At 33.5% G+C, this 19,219-nt stretch overlaps 1 protein-coding gene across 11 annotated transcripts in view; it reads left to right on the forward strand.

Moving 5' to 3' along the window:
* EndoA (SH3 domain containing GRB2 like, endophilin-A) overlaps positions 1–19,219 on the forward strand; it is a 392,332-nt gene that overhangs the window by 330,401 nt on the left and 42,712 nt on the right. For 8 of the 11 annotated variants that reach the window (XM_069840236.1, XM_069840238.1, XM_069840233.1 and 5 more), the window contains exons 6-7: positions 1,186–1,252; positions 6,103–6,198. In XM_069840236.1, coding sequence (XP_069696337.1) covers positions 1,186–1,252; positions 6,103–6,198 — 163 coding nt within the window. Of the gene's footprint in view, positions 1–1,185; positions 1,253–6,102; positions 6,199–9,692; positions 9,762–19,219 lie in introns of all 11 variants that reach the window. The other 3 variants (XM_069840241.1, XM_069840242.1, XM_069840239.1) reach the window with 2 other exon arrangements.

Here is a 19,219-nt window from a genome sequence, read left to right on the forward strand (position 1 = left end):
TACTGTATTTACATACACCTTCAACTTTCAGTGTAAATGGATTTGCTAGCTAGTTCTTGGTAAATTCCCTACGATGTCATAAAATATGAACAGTTTAAAAATTTGTAGATTTCTCATTATTCTCGCATATCACCTGTAATCGTAGATAATAAATTCTGCCTTACACATGTCCTTAATTAAGAAATTGAGTAGAATTTTGTAAGTCGTGGTCATACCTGGAAACATTGAAAACTAGCTATATACCTCAATTGGCTGACATATTTTATCATGAAAAGCAAAAGATTAAATATGAAATAATACAGTATTCTGAAAAAAGGTTCCAATATTTAGAGATGTAGTAATATGCATCAAAACAAGAAATAAAAGTCCTACAAATATGGGTCCTAAAATTAATATCTTCTGAGAAATGAGCAAACATTTACCATCACTGTAACGTAGCATACCTTCCACTGTGAGCTGTTTGGCAATAAACAAATGAAGAAATAGAATGCAATCGTTTGTCACTGTGTATTACACAGCATACCTTTGTTTGTGTTTGTATCAAGAGGACTCCTAAGCAGACAGTATGCTAGAGTTCATAATCATACTACTGCAGTAGTATTACTGTCCAGTCAGGTAAGTTAATTTCGTATCTGTTATACGTGATGACAAATGGTTGCTTTCTGTTTTATTTGTTTCTTGTCAAAGAGCTCACAATGGAAGATATACTGCTCTTACAGTGACGGTAAACATTTTCTTATTTCTCAGAAGGTAAAAACTTTAGGACCCATGTTTGTAGGACTTTTATTTCTTGTTTTGATGCATACTACCTCCTCTCTAAATATTGGGACCTTTTTTCAGAACACTCTGTATAAGATATAATTCATTCCATCATGATGTGATATGGTACTACGTTGATAAAATGGGTTACAGACTACATCATCACTCAGGGTAAAAATAAGAGATACTGTATTTCTGTTCACCAAACTTCGGATAGTTATCATGTTTTTGAGTTGCCTATAAAGTGAATATTGGTGATTGTTTCTCATCAAGTGGAAACCTGCTTGGTCGTCATGTTAAATGCTCAGCTCCTAGTGCTGCAACAAAAGAATAGGAAGTTGCAGGAAGCAGCCTCTCTGTATTCATCTTCACATCTTGATTTATAATTTTATTATACTTCTTACATGTTATATTATGGTTTTTCAGCACCATCGGAAGAAATTGCAAGGACGAAGATTGGATTTTGATTGTAAGAGAAGGAGGCAAGCAAAAGGTAGACTTTTGTACAATTTAGTTTATTTTATATTAAGTGTTGACATTCATAATGAAATATGTTATTATGTTGCAAAAAATGGCAGTTTCACTAGAGAAGGTATGAAACAAAGTTGTAAATAACTCATCTTATGTCTTCAAAATTTGTACTATTAAGTTGATAGCATGCAATTTGAACTATTATAGTACGTATTATACTACCTTTTTTTTGTTTCTGTGTATTGGATCACAAGTAAATTTTTTTTATTTTAGTTCCAATTATGATGTGCTTACGAAACCTTCAGTCCCCAGGTTTGTCAGACTGTATATTGAAACAGTTTGGTCAATAGTGAAATTAACTACTTGGCTGTCTTCCGTTTCATGAACTGAACTACAAGTAAAAAATGGACTTAATTTAATTTTGGCTAGAAAAAAAAATTCTTAGTGTACAGTATTTTAATCCAGTGGTTTGCCATCTGTTATTCATTACAGTTTTGATAATCTGTGCACAATATAACTTTCGATTATCGTAATTTTTCTTGTAATCTCCTCGTTTGCTATGTACTAGAATGTCATTATCGATTCGATTATTCTCAAACTTTAATGAAAGTACTTTTTACCGGTTTATGCATCAGTATATTTCCTGCTGGATTGACTTAACAGTCGCATTATTTCAATCATCACTAGTCACGTGTCTAATAACTTCGTAATTGTCAGACTCATTTGCTGTGAATCATATTTGAGACAATAAACAGATAATCATACTAATCAATGAAATCAGATAATATCGTCGTTTTCGTACAGATAGTGATTTGGTTTTATTTTAGACAAATTGGTTCTAAAGAGAAATGTGAAAATATTAGACATTCAGAAGTGGTACTTAGAAGTTAAAATAAACGTTATTCATGATTTCGAGGCAGATAAACGAAATTTGATCGCAATCGTTATCATCATCATAATCATCTTTCTTTTCTTTTTTAGGACTGGTGGCCTGTTAAGTCTCGCTTTCCTTCAATCTGAATATAGAACTTAACTGAACTGAACTTAAATGTGAACTTAACCTTTTTAGGTTGAGGGTCACGTGACCATGAACGAGCCCATTACTTTCCTCCAGACTAGAACTTAACTGAACTAAGATAATCGGAACATAACTAACACCTGAATCTATATGTTTGTCACTAGAACTTTAAGTTTTCCACAGAAATCTAGGCGAGTAAAATTATGGTGGCATTCATTTTTTTCAGTTCAGTTCACAATTTGGGTGTGATTTTTCCCTTCTAGTAAGTTGTTATAGAAGTTTTGCGTTTTTTCAACAATATGAATGGAAAACGAAAATGTTCATGTCTTGAAGAAGAAAAAAATATCGATTTTGTACGCCAAAACGAATTTTTATATAATGTTCAAGACGAATATAGAAATACGGAGAAGAAACGTTATTAGAAGAAGTTCGGCGAAGAATTGGAACGACCAGCTAAATAAGATTCACATTTTAAAAATTAACTGAATTTTAATAATTCTATTAGCTCTCTTTGACAGAAAAAGTTGATTTTTGAACAAGTGAATACGGTAGCATGACCAAATGGCTGGTATAACTGTAGGTCTACTATTAAAGCCAACATAACCCCATCAGTGAAGAGTATTTTTATTATTGCTTGTTATCTTTTTACGTATAATATTGCTGGTATAACACCAAACAAACCCTATCTCACGCGTGTTATAATTTAAAACAACAATAACTACTTAAGTTCCCTCTGAACCATGATTAGCAAACATGGAATATACTTTAGATTTTTTGCAGAATGATGTTCATGATCTGTTAATTCGTCCACCAAAAAGAACACAAAGTATCCAATTCCAGCTCAGTTTCTTCATTTTATGCATCCTTGTCAACCACTGTTCAGCCATCAGCACAAATTTGGACTTTTCAGTTAAGTTTAGTTTTAAGTGTTCCAGGAAAGCATAACTGAAAACTGAACTTGGAATACTTTAAATTGACACATCAGCTCAGTTTTAAGTTTTAGTTCAGTCTGATATTGGAGGGAAGAGAAGCTTTATGGTCTTTGCCATCTTTTTGGTAGTCTTCTGAGGATCTTTTCTTTAGGGGTATAATGGAGAACTTTTTTTTAGTTCTCCTGATCTTGTCCATTTTATTGATGCACTGTAAATAATTCGTCCTGTACTGATTAATGTAGTCTGTTATTGTTGTAATCTTCCTGTCTAGGAATGTGTAGCCTGCAGTTTTTCAAAGAAATTTCATATAGACTGAAGTGATTCATTGTGTATTCTATTTTCTATTTGACGATGCCTCACTACCATACATGAGTACTGGTCTTCCCATAATTTTGTTAGCATTCATTTGGACTTTCGTAGAATTCATTCATTCATTCATTCATTCATTCATTCATTCATTCATTCATTCATTCATTCATTTATTTATTTTATTCCATAGATCTTACATGAGCAATGAAGCTTTAAGATGTGGAACATGTCAACATTTTACAATATTAAAATTACAATTTTTACAAATTTTTATAGTTTTACAATTTAGTAATTTTCTACAATTTTTACAATTTTGTACAATTTTTTTACATTTTGGCGAGATGTAGTGAGATGAGATGAGGTCCGAGGATTCGCCAAAATATTACCCGGCATTTGCCTTTTCGGTGGGGGAAACCTCGGAAAAACCCAACCAGGTAATCAAATCAAAGGGGTTGATGCCAAGGACTCACCATAGACCATCCGGCTTCAGTCCCACGGCTGGGGAAAACCTCCGAAGAAACCAAAGTCCAAAGGGGGATCCAACCCAAGCCCGAACGCAGCTCCGGATCAGCGGCCCGGCGAGTCTGCTGACTGAGCTACATCGATGGCTCTACTAAAAGTATACAATACATAGCCAATCAGATTATTAAATTTACAAACGCAAACGATCATTCATAAGTTGAGCTATATTATAATACAAAACAATTTAATTAAATTTAAGGCATAAACAATTCAACCAGTTGTGATATACAGAAATTGATAATACATATCATGCAAACTACTTCAAATTACAAACACAAACAATATCAGTAGAGCTATATAGATTACTATTCAATTTAAAGCATATACAATTCATCGGTCAAAACTATACAAATATATACAATACAAAGTAGCATACTTTCATTAAGCTATACAAATTTGTGCAATTAATATCAAGTAGATTAATTCAATTTATAATCATAAACAATTCATCAGTTGAGCTATACATATTACCATTCAATTTACAGTAGGTCTATATACAATTCATCAGTAGAACTACACAGACTAGTAATCATTTTAAGAACATATACAATTCATCAGTCAAACTATACAAACATATACAATCAAATTAGTTCAATTTACAAACTTATTTTCGTTAAGCTATACAATTCATATGAAGTAGATTAATTCAATTTATAAGCTTAAACAATTCATCAGTTGACTTATAAAAAGATTAAAAATTTGGTCAATTATTTGTTCATATTGCTGTGTTATAATTTTGAATTATAATCTGAATACCTTGCTCTTAATTATGAGATAGATTATGGGCTACGAATTTAAATTAATATGATCAGTTCATATAGAATTCCTCATGCAAAGGTTGGATAAAAAAGTCCTGTAAGATAATTATCTCTCTCTTTCTCGCTCTCTCTCAAGCCATTCACTATCAAAATGTTCTCCTTTTTCTCAAATGTTTCAATAGACTTCTCAATAATCTATTATTTTATATAAGATATATCTACAATAATTTTCTTGAAGTTGGGAACAAGCCAACAAGCCTAAAACGCTATGTAATGGATGATTGTGATGGTGATGGTAGTGCTGATGATGATAATGAAGGAGAAGAAGAATTGATGACATATATTCTTTTATCTAAAAAAAAAAAGTTACAAATTATATAATTGTACCCGTGAATATTTGTAAACAAATATGTTTGTAAGATTCCCTGAGCGATCTTATGAACAAAATTTTGAAACAACACTTGAAAACATTCTTTCATCTAGAAAGTAAAGTTTTATCTTCGTTCGTAGATCTTTTGATAAATTAAATGTACAAATCATAACGTACCTCTGAAACCATGCTTCACCTAAATCTTCAGAAGATGTTTAATGAACATTTTTGTTAGCATATTTTTCAGGATCAAGTATCCTGACTTCAGTGCTAACCAAAGATGATTAATATTAGGTAAAATATTCTAAGTGTGACTTTTATCGCATGGAAAAAGTAAGCAGTTGGCCTATGTAGGATATTTACTTATTGCATACTAAATATACCATTCATTGTTCATTAAAAAACATTAATACAAGCATATATGTCGAGATCTATCATTATTTCGTTGTTGACTCTTGTAAACGAATGTTACTACAATAACAACTACTGCGGATGTTACGTGAAAAACAGTTGGATCATATGTTCATTCAAAATCTCAATGGTTCACAGCCTTCTGTGTATAATAATAGCGCTTACCTATTAATGCAGTTCACAAATTGAAAAGGAGTAAGAAATGAGCCGACACTTGTCTCAAACAGTTTGCGACTTTATTTTCAGTGCTCAACATTGAAAACCAGTCATTTTTCTTAAGATGGTGTAAATTCTGTCTTCCGTTGTTTACTTCATTCAAATCGTGTTACATCATAATGACACCTTCGCTACATCCTGACATGTCTTGACAGATGAACAACTTCAAACATGTTTAGTTTCACTTATGGTACAATAGAAATAACATGCAAAGAGCATGTTGCTGTGAAATGTTGTGTATGTCTCAAGAAAATCTTAGCAGAGGCTGTCTAATGCTAGCTTTCTTTCACGTATGTTTATTCAAACTTTAAAAAAATATATACATTTGTGTCGTAGATTTGCGGCACATGAGAGATCCCAGTTCTTCGGTGAGAGGACATCAAGCAAAATTTACTGTCCATTCATCGTCCACGTCAAAATTCATCTCTGGAGGTAACATAGACGATCTGTGTGGGTGGCCTAAGTGAGCGTTTATTTGTCTCACCCTTCATCTTCAATCAATCAATTCATTCATACAACAACTTTGTAGGAATAATTTTTGCCTGTCAGTCATTTTCGAAGGCTTTCGGATTGTGTTTGTGGACTGGCAGAAAGTTTGAGGTAGATATAAGGCAATGGTTGAGGATTACTTGAAAACTATCATCATTATCATCATCATCATCATTATCCTCCTCCACCTCTTTCTCCTTATCCTTCAATGTCTAACGTCCAGGTGATTTATTATGGTCTCAGTCTTGCTTCTTGCTCCATTTGGCACGCTTATTAAAATTGTTTTGAAATTCTGTCTTCTCTGTCCTGTCGATCTGTTATTTTCTATTTAACCATCAGAATCGTGAGGCTAAATATAATTGTGTAAGAATCCATAAAAATAATATAACATTATGGCCCGGTTTCTTCAACCTTTGTTAAAATGCACCTAACATAGTGTTAATTAACTGTAAGTTAAAAGTATGAATTGCTGTTAAAAATATTGCGTTTCTTCAACTTTACATTTCACATTTTAACATTCTGTTTGTTAACTCTCTGTTAGGACCAGAGATTCTAGAGTTTAACCATAACCTAGAACCAAGTATAGACGCAATTCTGTTTTCTGAACTCTGACAATTGCGATTCTCGCTTGTTTCCATTGTTTGATTCAGAGAGGATAGAAGTCTTTCTATTCTCTCAAGTTTGATTTCTGCTTCTTTCCTCGTCTGTATCACAATAGCGTGGAGCAGCGTATTGGTATTGCTGTTATGAAATGGAAAACACTGGAACATAATGAAATCGTGGGGCTAATTTCTCTTCGTTCGAAAGAAGCCTTCTGCTGGAAATTATTTCGCAGTATAAACCAATTAAAGAGAATAAACAAACAAACAGATCTAAGTTGAAAGCGAAAAGTGAGGCTTGGCAGAAAATAGCGTATACCTTTGCATGAACTTCTGGTCTGTCAAATCACAGAAATCAACCCCTCTGTCTATGTATTCATGGATATCATTTTCTAAATAATCCAGATATATAAGTTCAGCAGCCATATTGGATACTTCTATGCTAACAGAGAGTTGAATGATTTAACTGCATGAAATTGGGCAGTTAAATTAACATAGGTTTTAACAGCCTGTTAGTACTAACAGTAGTTGAAGAAATGCTTCAACTGTTCAGTTTACAGTTAAAATGGAATAACACACTGTTATAATTTAAAAAAGGTTGAAGAAACCGGGCCTATGATTAGTTTTTATTGAACAGTCCTCTTTTTATGCGTGATAACAAATCTTGCCCTCATTTTCTTTTGTTGTGATGCTAAATATCTGTAAAAGTGAGTTACTTTGCGTCTAGATTTTCAATAAAGCATTTCCTCGAAATAACTGAACTAATTCAAATTTGTATGGAGTTCAGTAAATTTTGTGACATTATAAATAAATATGTTTGGTTTTATGTTAATCAGTGATACAAAACTTAAATTTATACAGAAGAAGTTACTCAATTGCGTGTAAAGAGATGGAGGCAACTGTCTTCCCACAGTTAATTTTAAGGTTATAATAATTCTCTGTAGTGACATTGCTAACTAAGAATCTAATGGATGTAAATTCCCAATAAATAACAGAATTCTTCTCGTATTACAAGTTTTTCTAATTCAATATCAGCAATATATGTAATTTTCAATGATAAAGGAACAGTAGTGTATGTAATAGCTAGTTCAAAATAAATTTTCAAAGCAATAAATAATCCTGATATATAACTCTACTTCCTAAAAAGTTGTTAATACTACAGCTTTATTTTTTGTCGCAATATACAGAGAGTTCCTATGCAGACCGGTCCCAGGTAGTAATGTACCATCGGTAGTGACTGTAGTGTGGAGCATCTATCCCGAGGAAGCTAAAAAGCTAAGCGGTAAGAGATGGAGTAGGATCCATCTGCATAGGGCAGCGTGCATGGACTTGTTCATATGACTGCTCACTGCCCACCAACAGATTTTGTTAGGTAGTGGTTGGAGTGAGGCCTATCTGCATAGGGGCTATTCCATATCAAATCGACCGAAATATAGAGAAAATTGACCTTGCAATTTTTAAATACAATGAAACTTTTTCTGTCCGTTGACAACTGTGATACAATGCTTTGTGCAAAGTTTGAGGCATCAGAACTTCATAGTGTTTAAATTTAAAATATTTAAATTTATCGTATTTTCATAAAATTAGCAACTTTAAACTGTTGTAGCTCCGAAACCCTTTCACCCAATGATCAAAATCATGGTTTATTTTGATGCTGAGAAATTATAGTTTATATTGACATGTAAACAGTTTTTCTTACTTTTTATGGAAATGGAGAAATTTAGATTTTTCTTCATTAAGATGCCTTTGCCCATGAAAAAATATTTTTAAAATATATGGTTAGATTCTGCAGTGAAAGTACAAATAAACACATATTTTTTACTGGTGCAACGTTGATAAGAAAGTATTGAAAATATCAAATAAAGAAAATAAATAGTACGCGCATGAACTAACCAGCTGACTGTAGGTAGTCGAGACAAGCAAGGCCAGGAGACAAACACGTGCTGTGTCGTCTAGCAGTCATGGCTGGGCTAGCTTTATCACAAGTTTTCATAAACACAGGAGTAAAATGACGCCCAATGGTCGCTTATCTTCAACTCTCGGCCAGTGTGTGGGGTACTGCGCCGTTCAAGTCTACGTGTGTGAAAATAATTTATTTAATACCCTCGAAACTTATTGCCGAGCCACTAAGTAAACAATGCCGAATCTCTTTTAATAATGCAAGGTTTTTTCTCAATATTTTTTACATTTTTACAAATGGGCAAAAAGCCTAAAAGTAAGTAAAATCAGATTATCTGTCTCTCTGTATACAATAAAAATAAGTATTACTTCTTATCATAACCTACTAAATGCCAGCTTCAAAATGAGCTCCCGTTCAATGTTCTGCAGTAAATGGTTCCAGAGTTCTGAGCGCTGAAAGAGGCTTGTTTTTTTATAAAATATGCTAAATTTGTCGCTCAATAATACGAAAGCCGTTTGACTTTCGATAGTATATTTTTGAAAATGCACTCTCCTCAGCACCTTGTATAAATAGGGAAAAAATTAGAGTATAAAAAAAATGCAAGGTTTTTTACTGGTCGATTTCATATGGAATAGCCCATAGGAACTCTCTGTACATGCTGTTTTTAATGTTGATTTGTGATTGTGATCATTTCGGGAATACAAGTGTGCAATCAATTCAGACAGTTGATAATTATATGTTTGCTTTTATTTCAATTGATATAACAGATGGCAGCTCATGCCACATACATAATGGATATTTTGAACCCTCATTACTTACAGTAGTTGAAACAGAGAAGTACAGCCTTGTTGGACTGTGTTGCATGTGGTGCACATCTAACTTTCTTGAGTGTTGTGTCATTCATTGGTCTTGTTGTGTTGTTTGTTGTCATTACTCAGTGGTCTATAAAAAGGGCGGACTCAGCCCGTATGGGAGCCCATCAAGGAGCCCCATTGGGGGCCTAACTGGTATGTTGGCTCTCCCTACTTCCCTCTTCACAGTAGATTTTGTTGGACCTTGTTCAGATATCTGTTAACTTCGTGACATGCGATTCTTTCATATTAATGTGCTAGAGTAATACCTGGACTGTTAGATGATATCGAAGCAATGGCTCATTTCTATTTCAAATCCGCCATTTTGAAATTTATAACCTTTTTTATCTTATCTGGTGTTTTTACAATAGTTTTATAGGAATGCTTACAAAAAATGTAATTAAAAATAAATCAAAAAGGTCTTTCTATTTCTCCTGCTGTAAATGTAGGTGTGAAAAACATGACGATTAGCCTTACTTATCAGGCAGAGAGCAGGGAACGAAGATATATTCAACCTTCGAAAGTTGTGTTTTTGAACATTTTTGAATCATTAAAATATATTCCGAAGAACTTGATTTTTAAAATCACATTTTCTTTCCGTCCCAAACGATATTGACTGAACTTGTTGTCTATGTAATTATTCTCAGAAACATCTTGACATCCAAAATGAAATTCCTTCATTAAAAGAATGAATGTTGGTACCTATTCATTTTCTTCAATAATTGACATTTGAGACATACAACTTTAGAACACAAAATTTACTTTGCTTATATAGAATATTAATTTAAAAGGGGACCCAGCATAGACAGTTACAGTATTGTATTGGAAATGATTTCCCTTTATTTCAATGAATTTGCCCACAATAATTGATTGTTGCTTGATTACTAATTATGACGTATACATATAATATGACATAAGATACGCCTGTATATTACTACTACAGACAAAATATATACATAGTCAATGTATGGTCACAGTCTAGTGTATACAGTCACGAATCTTGAGTTGTTGAGGGTGCTAGAAACAATAGACTGTGCCAGTACTATTTCGCATTGTCTATGATGAGACGATAGTAGTGATCCTAGTGATTAGCAACTATCTATGGATGCATATTCCCTATGTATTGAGCTTCGTGACTGTGGTATGGTCCTCTTTTAAACAAAACGCATTGTGTTGATCAATATTAGTGAAATTCTATATGAACACTTTCAGTATATTTAAAAACTTAGTTGTCCCCATAAAATATTTCTAATATTCTAAATACGGTGTCTTATTATACAGTCTGTGACGAAATATTGAACCCCTCTTAAATGTATATTTTTTTCTACTGAACGTGCATTGGCTACATTGTGTGTTCACTCATTAACCAAATAGTTATCTTGATGATATTTATCAATGTACAAAAAATCAGAAACAGTAACAGGCAGTAATCACAGTTCGAAATCTGTGAGTTGAAGCATTTTGTTCTATGCACGTAATATATTTTTAACAATATAAATAGAAATAACCTGGAAATTTCGTAGTTTATACAGAATCTTCAATTTTGATATGAAAGAACACACTGTCTTCATTTTCTTCATAAATATTGCACAAGGGTTATTATTGTATCCATTTTATGATAATATAATTTATTAAACCATGTATTATTAATTACCTTTATTAGTACTTCTTTTCTTTATTACTTTAAAGCATTGAATTCCAATATAACTGTTCATAAAAAACGCTCTTATTAAAAGTTGCTAGATTTAAACACATAATGAATTTAAGACCAATTATTTTGAGTGTTCAGTAATATTAATTTTCATTCTTTGTTACGGAGTTTCCATATCTCTGATCATAGGTCCTACACTTGCTTCATTTTATTAAAGACCTACACTTGCTTCATTTTATTAAAGTCCTACACTTGCTTCATATTATTATTAATATCAAAACACTTTGTAAGTTAATTGAATTAGTCTGGTAGCCACCTTACACAATGGATGAAAACATGTATGCTTTATATTTTCAGTTCTAATTTTAATTTGTTTGTTATTTAATATGTTATTTAGCATGGTGTTGTTTTGTCCTAATTGTATGTCTTCGTCGATTGTGTTTGTAGATTTTACAAATATTTTTCTTAATTACACTTTTATGGTATAGTAATGAGGTTTATATTATTACAGAAACATAAAATAACTGCGTTTAGTGGATGTCTGTAAATGAGCCCCGTTTAAAATATTCAACCTTATGAATGTTTCATGTAGCAACCTAACAATTGATATACTTCAGATAGAAAAAGTTATTTTTTATTATTTATAGATGCCTGTATTTTTTCATCCTTAATATAATACGTACATTTAAAAATTTGTTTCTATGTCACTTTGAAAATTTGTTACAATTTCTATTGAGTGTAGCAGACAAGTTTTGCTGTCCTATTACAAATAAATATATTTATTTCAACTATGAAGTAAGACCAACTGAATTGTTCCAAGAAGTATTATAAAAAAAATGAAACTTTAAGTAAACAAGATCATTCCATTATGTAAAATGATGCAGTATGTAATATTTTTTTTCGTCTATAATTTCGTCTCAGAACAAGAATTAACGTTTATGACTAAAGCATTAGTTACGATTGTCTGATTATTATTATTATTTTCCTCGAAAGCAAAATTAATTCCTTACAGACATTTGTAGAGAAATGTACATGACACAATATGTGTTTTTTCAAGCATTTTATTTTTATTTATATAGACGCCAGTTATGCAGTAAAGAAATGGGAACTGCCAAAAATATATATGTTCTTTTTTTATATAGAGTTGTGTCAGCACACACCTCTTGTTTCCACCAGTCATGAAAAGATTAAAATACAGTTTAAAATCGTACTTGTGTTTTAACACCTGCAGCTTTGCTCTAATTTGATTTCTATATTACATTGAAAACAACAGGATAAATAAATAGACACATGAGTGATTAATTAGACATCGGATTTATAAGCACTAAAACTAAGAATGTCACTGAATACACTGAAATGAATGTGGTGTCAGTTGGAAGGGTTTCTAGGCCTGATTCACAAGTCTCTCAAATCTTAAAATAGGTTAATGAGTTACATGAACTGCAGTATGCATCTTGTAAACCGCACACAGATGTGTATGTAACAGTTAAGACCATTAACAATATATTGTTTTTTTTTTATTGTTAACAGTGTTAATCGTAAGTTACACGTCAGCACATGGTTTACAAGATTCATGTTGCAGTCCATCTCATTTACCTACAATTCGGTGACTTGTGAATCAGACCTGGAAAACCCTTCCAACGGACTCAGTGGCATTTGTAGCTTCTAGTACCTATAAATCCAATGTGTAATTTTTATACTGTAATACTAAGTATTGTAAATTAGCATGGAGATATTTATGCTCACAGCACAGGAAATGGGTATTTCTGTGTTACATCGCAAAACTGTGAAAACTGAGACAGTAGAAATAGCTGCTTGTGGAAATTGTAATTCAGTATGTAATCTGTTTGTGGTTTCTTCAGTACGCAAGTTTCTGTCACACTCAAAATTTATTAATTACCATATACAGGGACATTACAAAAAACCAGGTATTTAAAAATGCAAATACCTTTCTACACATTGCACCTATATGAATGATTTTGGGAGTTTTTTTGTGTGTAACATGTAACCTTAATGATGCATTCAACAACTGCTGCTAAACAAAATGGCGTAGGTATACTACGAACAAAAAATATTCTGTGTGAAACGTTTTTAGTAGTCTTGCAGTATTGTCGTGATGCAACTTGAATTTAATGTTTCCCGGCGATCAACAATTGAAAGATTGGCGAAGATTTTATAAAACAAGTTCCATTTTGGACAGTAAAACACTTGTTGTTGGCAGACCGAAGTTCAATAGGACATATGAAAACATTGCTCGCATACAGCATGTGCATATTCGTAACCTTTAAAAATCTGACAAATGTCTGTTGCAACAATTCAATTTAAAACAATTACCCTATTTAAAGATGATCTGAAAAGACTTACTAATGTTTCCATATTAGGTCAGTTGAGGCAAGCACTCTTTAAGAATCTATATTTAGTCCTTGAGGCACCTTTACATCCTCAGAAATGTTTAGTGTGGAGTGCTTTTTCATCAGTTGAAGGTACTGGACCATTCTTCTTGAATGACACAATTAGGTACTGTACAATGCTACCTGCAACTCCTTAATAACTTTTCTCCAAGATGGGGAGAATGTCCTCCTGGATTACCTAAATGAACACTTCCATGAATACTCTTCAGTCATTATCCTGAATAATTTGATGAATGTTGTAGATGGTACTAGCCACTGTACCCATCAGATTGGAGTCCTTGTTATTATCTTTGGAGTTTCCTGAAGGACGAAGTACACAGGAATAATTCATACATGATTGATAAATTAATAATAAATTATGTTTTATTTAACGACGCTCGCAACTGCAGAGGTTATATCGGCGTCGCCGGATGTGCCGGAATTTTGTCCCGCAGGAGTTCTTTTACATGCCAGTAAATCTACAGACATGAGCCTGTCGCATTTAAGCACACTTAAATGCCATCGACCTGGCCCGGGATCGAACCCGCAACCTTGGGCATAGAAGGCCAGCGCTATACCAACTCGCCAACCAGGTCGACTACATGATTGATGAACTGAAGAAGTTATTACTATGATGTACCCAAGTACATATGATATTTCTGTGCAGGGATTCTGCATTACCGTATGGTGAAGAATGGGTAGAACAGAGGAAATTTCTCTCCAGCACCGGGACTCGAACCCGGGTTTTCAGTGAATAAAGCGTCAGCAACAGGCGTGGCTCCTTAAGGTTGTAGCAAGTTTGCGATACACCTAAAAATATTTACGGATATTTTGATTTAAAATTCAAGTTAAATTATTGTGGTCTAAGTACACGATTGGTATGATCAGCTGTAGTAAGTTTCTCATCCAACTATAATCGTTTGTAGGAGCCTTATTGTTGACTTGCCAAAGTAAACAACCGTACTTCCTATGGACACTGACTTGTTCTTGGGTATCTCTTCGGGACGAGGGGATGAGAGGGGTGTTGTCCAGTGTGGAGTTTCAGTTGTTGTTAAACGAACAGGGAGGTAAACGAGTTTTGAAAATGGAAACAGACGGCTGTAGCTCACAGAGCTACTGATGAGTGACAATGAATGGGTGAACGACAGAACATTGCCGCTCTGTGACTGCAGTTAGGCACGAAAACAAGTTTTTTTTTAGGGTAGAGGTTGAGCTTGTATTTTATTGGTGTTTTTGCTTTCCGTTTCACTGCAGTTACTCGAGTCAAGTTGGTTGAGAGCACATGGTGACGCGTAAGAAGCTGTTTTAATAAATTTGTTGTTTGTGTTATTCTACTGTATTAAATAGACCCTAGTTAAGATGAATACAATTCAGTCTTTAATAGAACATCCATTTTCATCGTGCAGCTTAGAAGAGAAGTGTGAGATTAAGCTCTTGGTAGATCGACTCTGAACCTTGAAATTTCGCAGTGCGTGAAAACCAAAACCAGGTCGTTCAACAGAAAATTCAATTCTGATGCATACGAGAAGTTTCAGCGGTTATGTAGCTGTGAAATACGAAAGTCTTTGTCCTGTTTTCCTTGTGTTTTGTTCGAAGGAAAGTAGGAAAACATCTTTCAGCCTCTGAAGTCGTCATAGGGATTGTTAGTAAAATTTCTAGTAATTTTGTACACTCGCCGAAAGTTGAACATAAATTGCCTCTGAAAAATTCCATTAAGAGACACACAGCCTGAAATGTTTCTGAACTCGTCAGTGCCATAAATAACTGAAAGTCCAGTGCGAATATTCCTTTCATTTATGAACGGATATGCTCTAATGACACTACGAAGAGACTCTTCTGGGAAAACATTGTGGAAATAAATAGGTGAGTTTTTGCAAATTTTTACGACTGCAGCGTGAGAGGCCTAATATTTTGTAGTAAGAAAGTAAACGAACAAAATTTTGAAGCACCAGCCGCCACTGGTCAGCAATAGAGCTGAAAACCCAGGTTCGAGTCCCGGTGCTGGAGAGAATTTTTCTACCCGTCCTTCACCATATGGTAATGTAGAATTCCTGCATGGAAATATCATATGTACTTAGGTACATCATATTAATATGATAAGTGTAAGCAATCACGTCGTGATTCAAGATGGCGCCTGGTTCTGTTGGACTCCGGCCACTTAGTCATTTGTATGAGTGCACCTCTGTACATAGTGTTGGACATTGTGCCACTGTCACATATTCTGTGACACAGTACATGAGAGTAGGCCACCGAAGGGGAACAGAGAGGTAAAATTTAAACTGAGAAGGATTCAATCATGCATCAGAATTTGAATCTGGTGTGGCTTAGTGGATGAAGCGTCAGCACATAGAGCTGAAAACGCGGATTCGAATCCCTATGCCCGAGAGAATTTTTCTCCGTTCTACCCATTCTTCACGAACTAAAAAAGGTTATTACAGCTGCTTTGGGGAACATCTCTGAAAACACTAGCTCCAGTAATAAACAACTTTGGTAGACATCTGCAAAGAGTATTGGATGCAAACGGACCACTTATTGAAAATGTTGGATTTCAATAAAAACTTCGAAGTCTAAGATGTTGCATGATACCAAAATAATTCATACAAGTGCAAGTTACGTAAAGGTATTTGCGTTTAAAAATATCGCGTCTTTTTGTTATGACTCTGTATTTTTGCAAGAAATATTGGCAGTCCCTATTCCTGTGTCAAATCCACTTCATTTTCATTTTATCTTCTATCACTCACTTTCTTAAACTCTAACAACAGAAGTGCCAGTAGGAAGTAACAATATCTTATTACCTTCATTCAGTTTTGTGTTCTGAGTATCGTATACTGCAGAATTATTTTGCTTAATAATAAAATTATGTAACACTGAAGCAAATTATGTACTTTATGCACAGTTGAATATTTCTATTACCTGTACTACATATATTTACTCAGGAAATTTAATATGATTAACGTATTAGTTACGAATCTATAAATTTATTGCTAAGAAAATAATGGTATCTTTATTTGTTTCTAAGTAAGTATTGGTATAATATATATTACTACTAGTACTACGGTATCACCGGGTTTGAAGTGTTACAATTCGTTGAGAGTTATTTACTGTAATGCAAATGAAATAATATGACAAAATCTATAAGAGAAAAAATACAGCTGATAGAGTAAAAGAATGCAGACAAAGATGGCTGAACCACGTAGACCTATATCATATGGAAGGTCACAGTTGTTTTACAAACTCAGAGAACTTAGAAATGTGGGACGTCCATGCAAAAGATGGCATGATCAATTTTCAGGTACAATCAGCCAAGGCTCATCGCAAGAAGAAGAATTATAAGATGATATAATAGTGTTATGAAATACTCCTACAATTATCAAAGCTAATGGCAACAAAATATACTTCACCTGTATATATTTTTAACTTCCATTCAGATAAGCAATGAATCTTCACAGATTTTCTTCATTTTTACTATTAAGATTTTATTCTGTCTGTCTATCTGTCAGAATATAATGATCAAACACAGATGTTGATAAAAGACGTAAGAGATACAGAATGTTTTCAATTGTTTGTTCTGAATGAAAAGTACATGGTCATATACAAAATATATAGAAGCAGGACTGTGACCCATTTTCAAGTTGCGCGTGCAGAGGGAGAGGGAATGTGGTGTGTGTGTGTGTGTGTGTGTGTGTGTGTGTGTGTGTGTGTGTGTGTGTGTGTGTGTGTGTGTGTGTGTGTGTGTGTGTGTGTGTGTGTGTGTGTGTGTGTGTGTGTGCGCGCGTGTGGTTTTTTTTTTTTTTTTTTTTTTCCATTATTAATTAACAGTTCTATTTTTCATTATTATTAAAATCGTTTATTGATCAGCTGTTACATTTTTATCAACTCATTCATGATTTTTCATCCAAAATTGTCAAGTTATTTTTTTTTACTACATAGATCAATTTGTTGTTCCCCAAGAAAATGAAACAGCTTCAGTGTATGTTACACTTACTTTTGGTTTATTCTTTGGACCAATCACTGATAATTAAAACATTATGAAGTCGGAATTTCAGTAAAAATCTTGTTAGTGTAAACGATATTTACAGTGTACTGAATGGAGGTAAATATGGTTACATTGGCACTTCTGTTGTAGTTTTCATCTGTATACTTCTTTTCATGTCTTGATTAAAATTCTGCGTTATAAAAATATTAATAGTCAATCCATATAATATAAAATATTGTAAATGGAAAGGAATATAAAACTCAGTCCTACATAATATTTCTTACAAATGAATACAGTTCTCAAAAATAATATATTATTTGTTCGGCTAATAGATTTAACATTGCAAACATTTATAACTTTCGTTGTATTAGATTCTGATTGGAAATTCATGTGTATATGATACTGACATCTGTGACAATTTATGACAAATATCACATTATGGCACTGGCACAGCATGCGTGATCTGAATCCACACAGATGGTGATGTGATGCCTCAACGGAATTTTCAAAGTTACCATAATTTAACGTCAAATCTGGTGTTTTTTGGCTCAGAAATGTATATTTTGTGTCACACTCAAAGAAGTTCGGTATGTGCATCCCAGTGACATTGCAGATATCCAACCTGTACTCAATCTCCAACCAGGTATTCAATAATATTTTTGGTGTGACGTTGATAACCTGACGAATTTTGCATTGCAAATTGGTAAAGTTCTCCACAGGCATCCAATGCAATTAGTCCTTCATAAATTCCAGAGGAAAAAGTCCAGATGGGTAAGATGTGGAGAGCATGGAAGCCAAATGAGCGGTTCAGCTCAAATTGACTTCCTCAGACTTGCTGCGAAGACCATTCGGACATTTTCCATGTTTTCCTCAGACACCTTCCCTTCATTTATCACGCTTTCCACACATGGACACAACACTGCCTGTTTCTCATAACTGTTTGTCCCATTTAGCGATGCTCACATAGGTAGGAACATCTTCGTGACGTCTGAGGTTAAATTGACGCCAAAATGCACATTGCACACACTTCAACAGCTTTCATTTCCATAATTGAAAGAATGCAGAACACTTTCTTTTGAGGTGTCCACATCGCTGTCTTTACACATGCTGATCATGTGTGCCATGCCAGCACCACGTTGTGGTGTTTTTCATGAATTGTCATAGATATCATAATTAATATACTAAGGTTTCCACTCGAAATTAAATGCAACGGAAGTTATAAATGTTTCAAATGTTATACCTATGAGCCAGACATGCGGTGTATAGTATATTTATGATAAAAAGTACAGTATTACAATATTTCTAATCATACTAATTCAATATGTGCATGACTCAATATCCCTGTTTCCTTATTAAAGATTTTTGTTCTTTATCTTTGATTTGCAATACAGAATTGTGTATTTAGTTTTGTGCACATTTTTATATAATTTGCTTCATTCATAAGATATTAATTATTTTTTAAACATATTATACGCTTTGAATTATTACAAAGTTGTATTAATGAATATAAGATGAAAACAACTTACACTATATCCGAGGTGTATAATAAATAACAAGAATAATATTGTGAGCATAATGCAGTACAACTCGCGTACAA

Source organism: Periplaneta americana, chromosome 11 (assembly GCF_040183065.1).
Source record: "Periplaneta americana isolate PAMFEO1 chromosome 11, P.americana_PAMFEO1_priV1, whole genome shotgun sequence".
Classification (NCBI taxonomy): Eukaryota; Metazoa; Arthropoda; class Insecta; order Blattodea; family Blattidae; genus Periplaneta; species Periplaneta americana.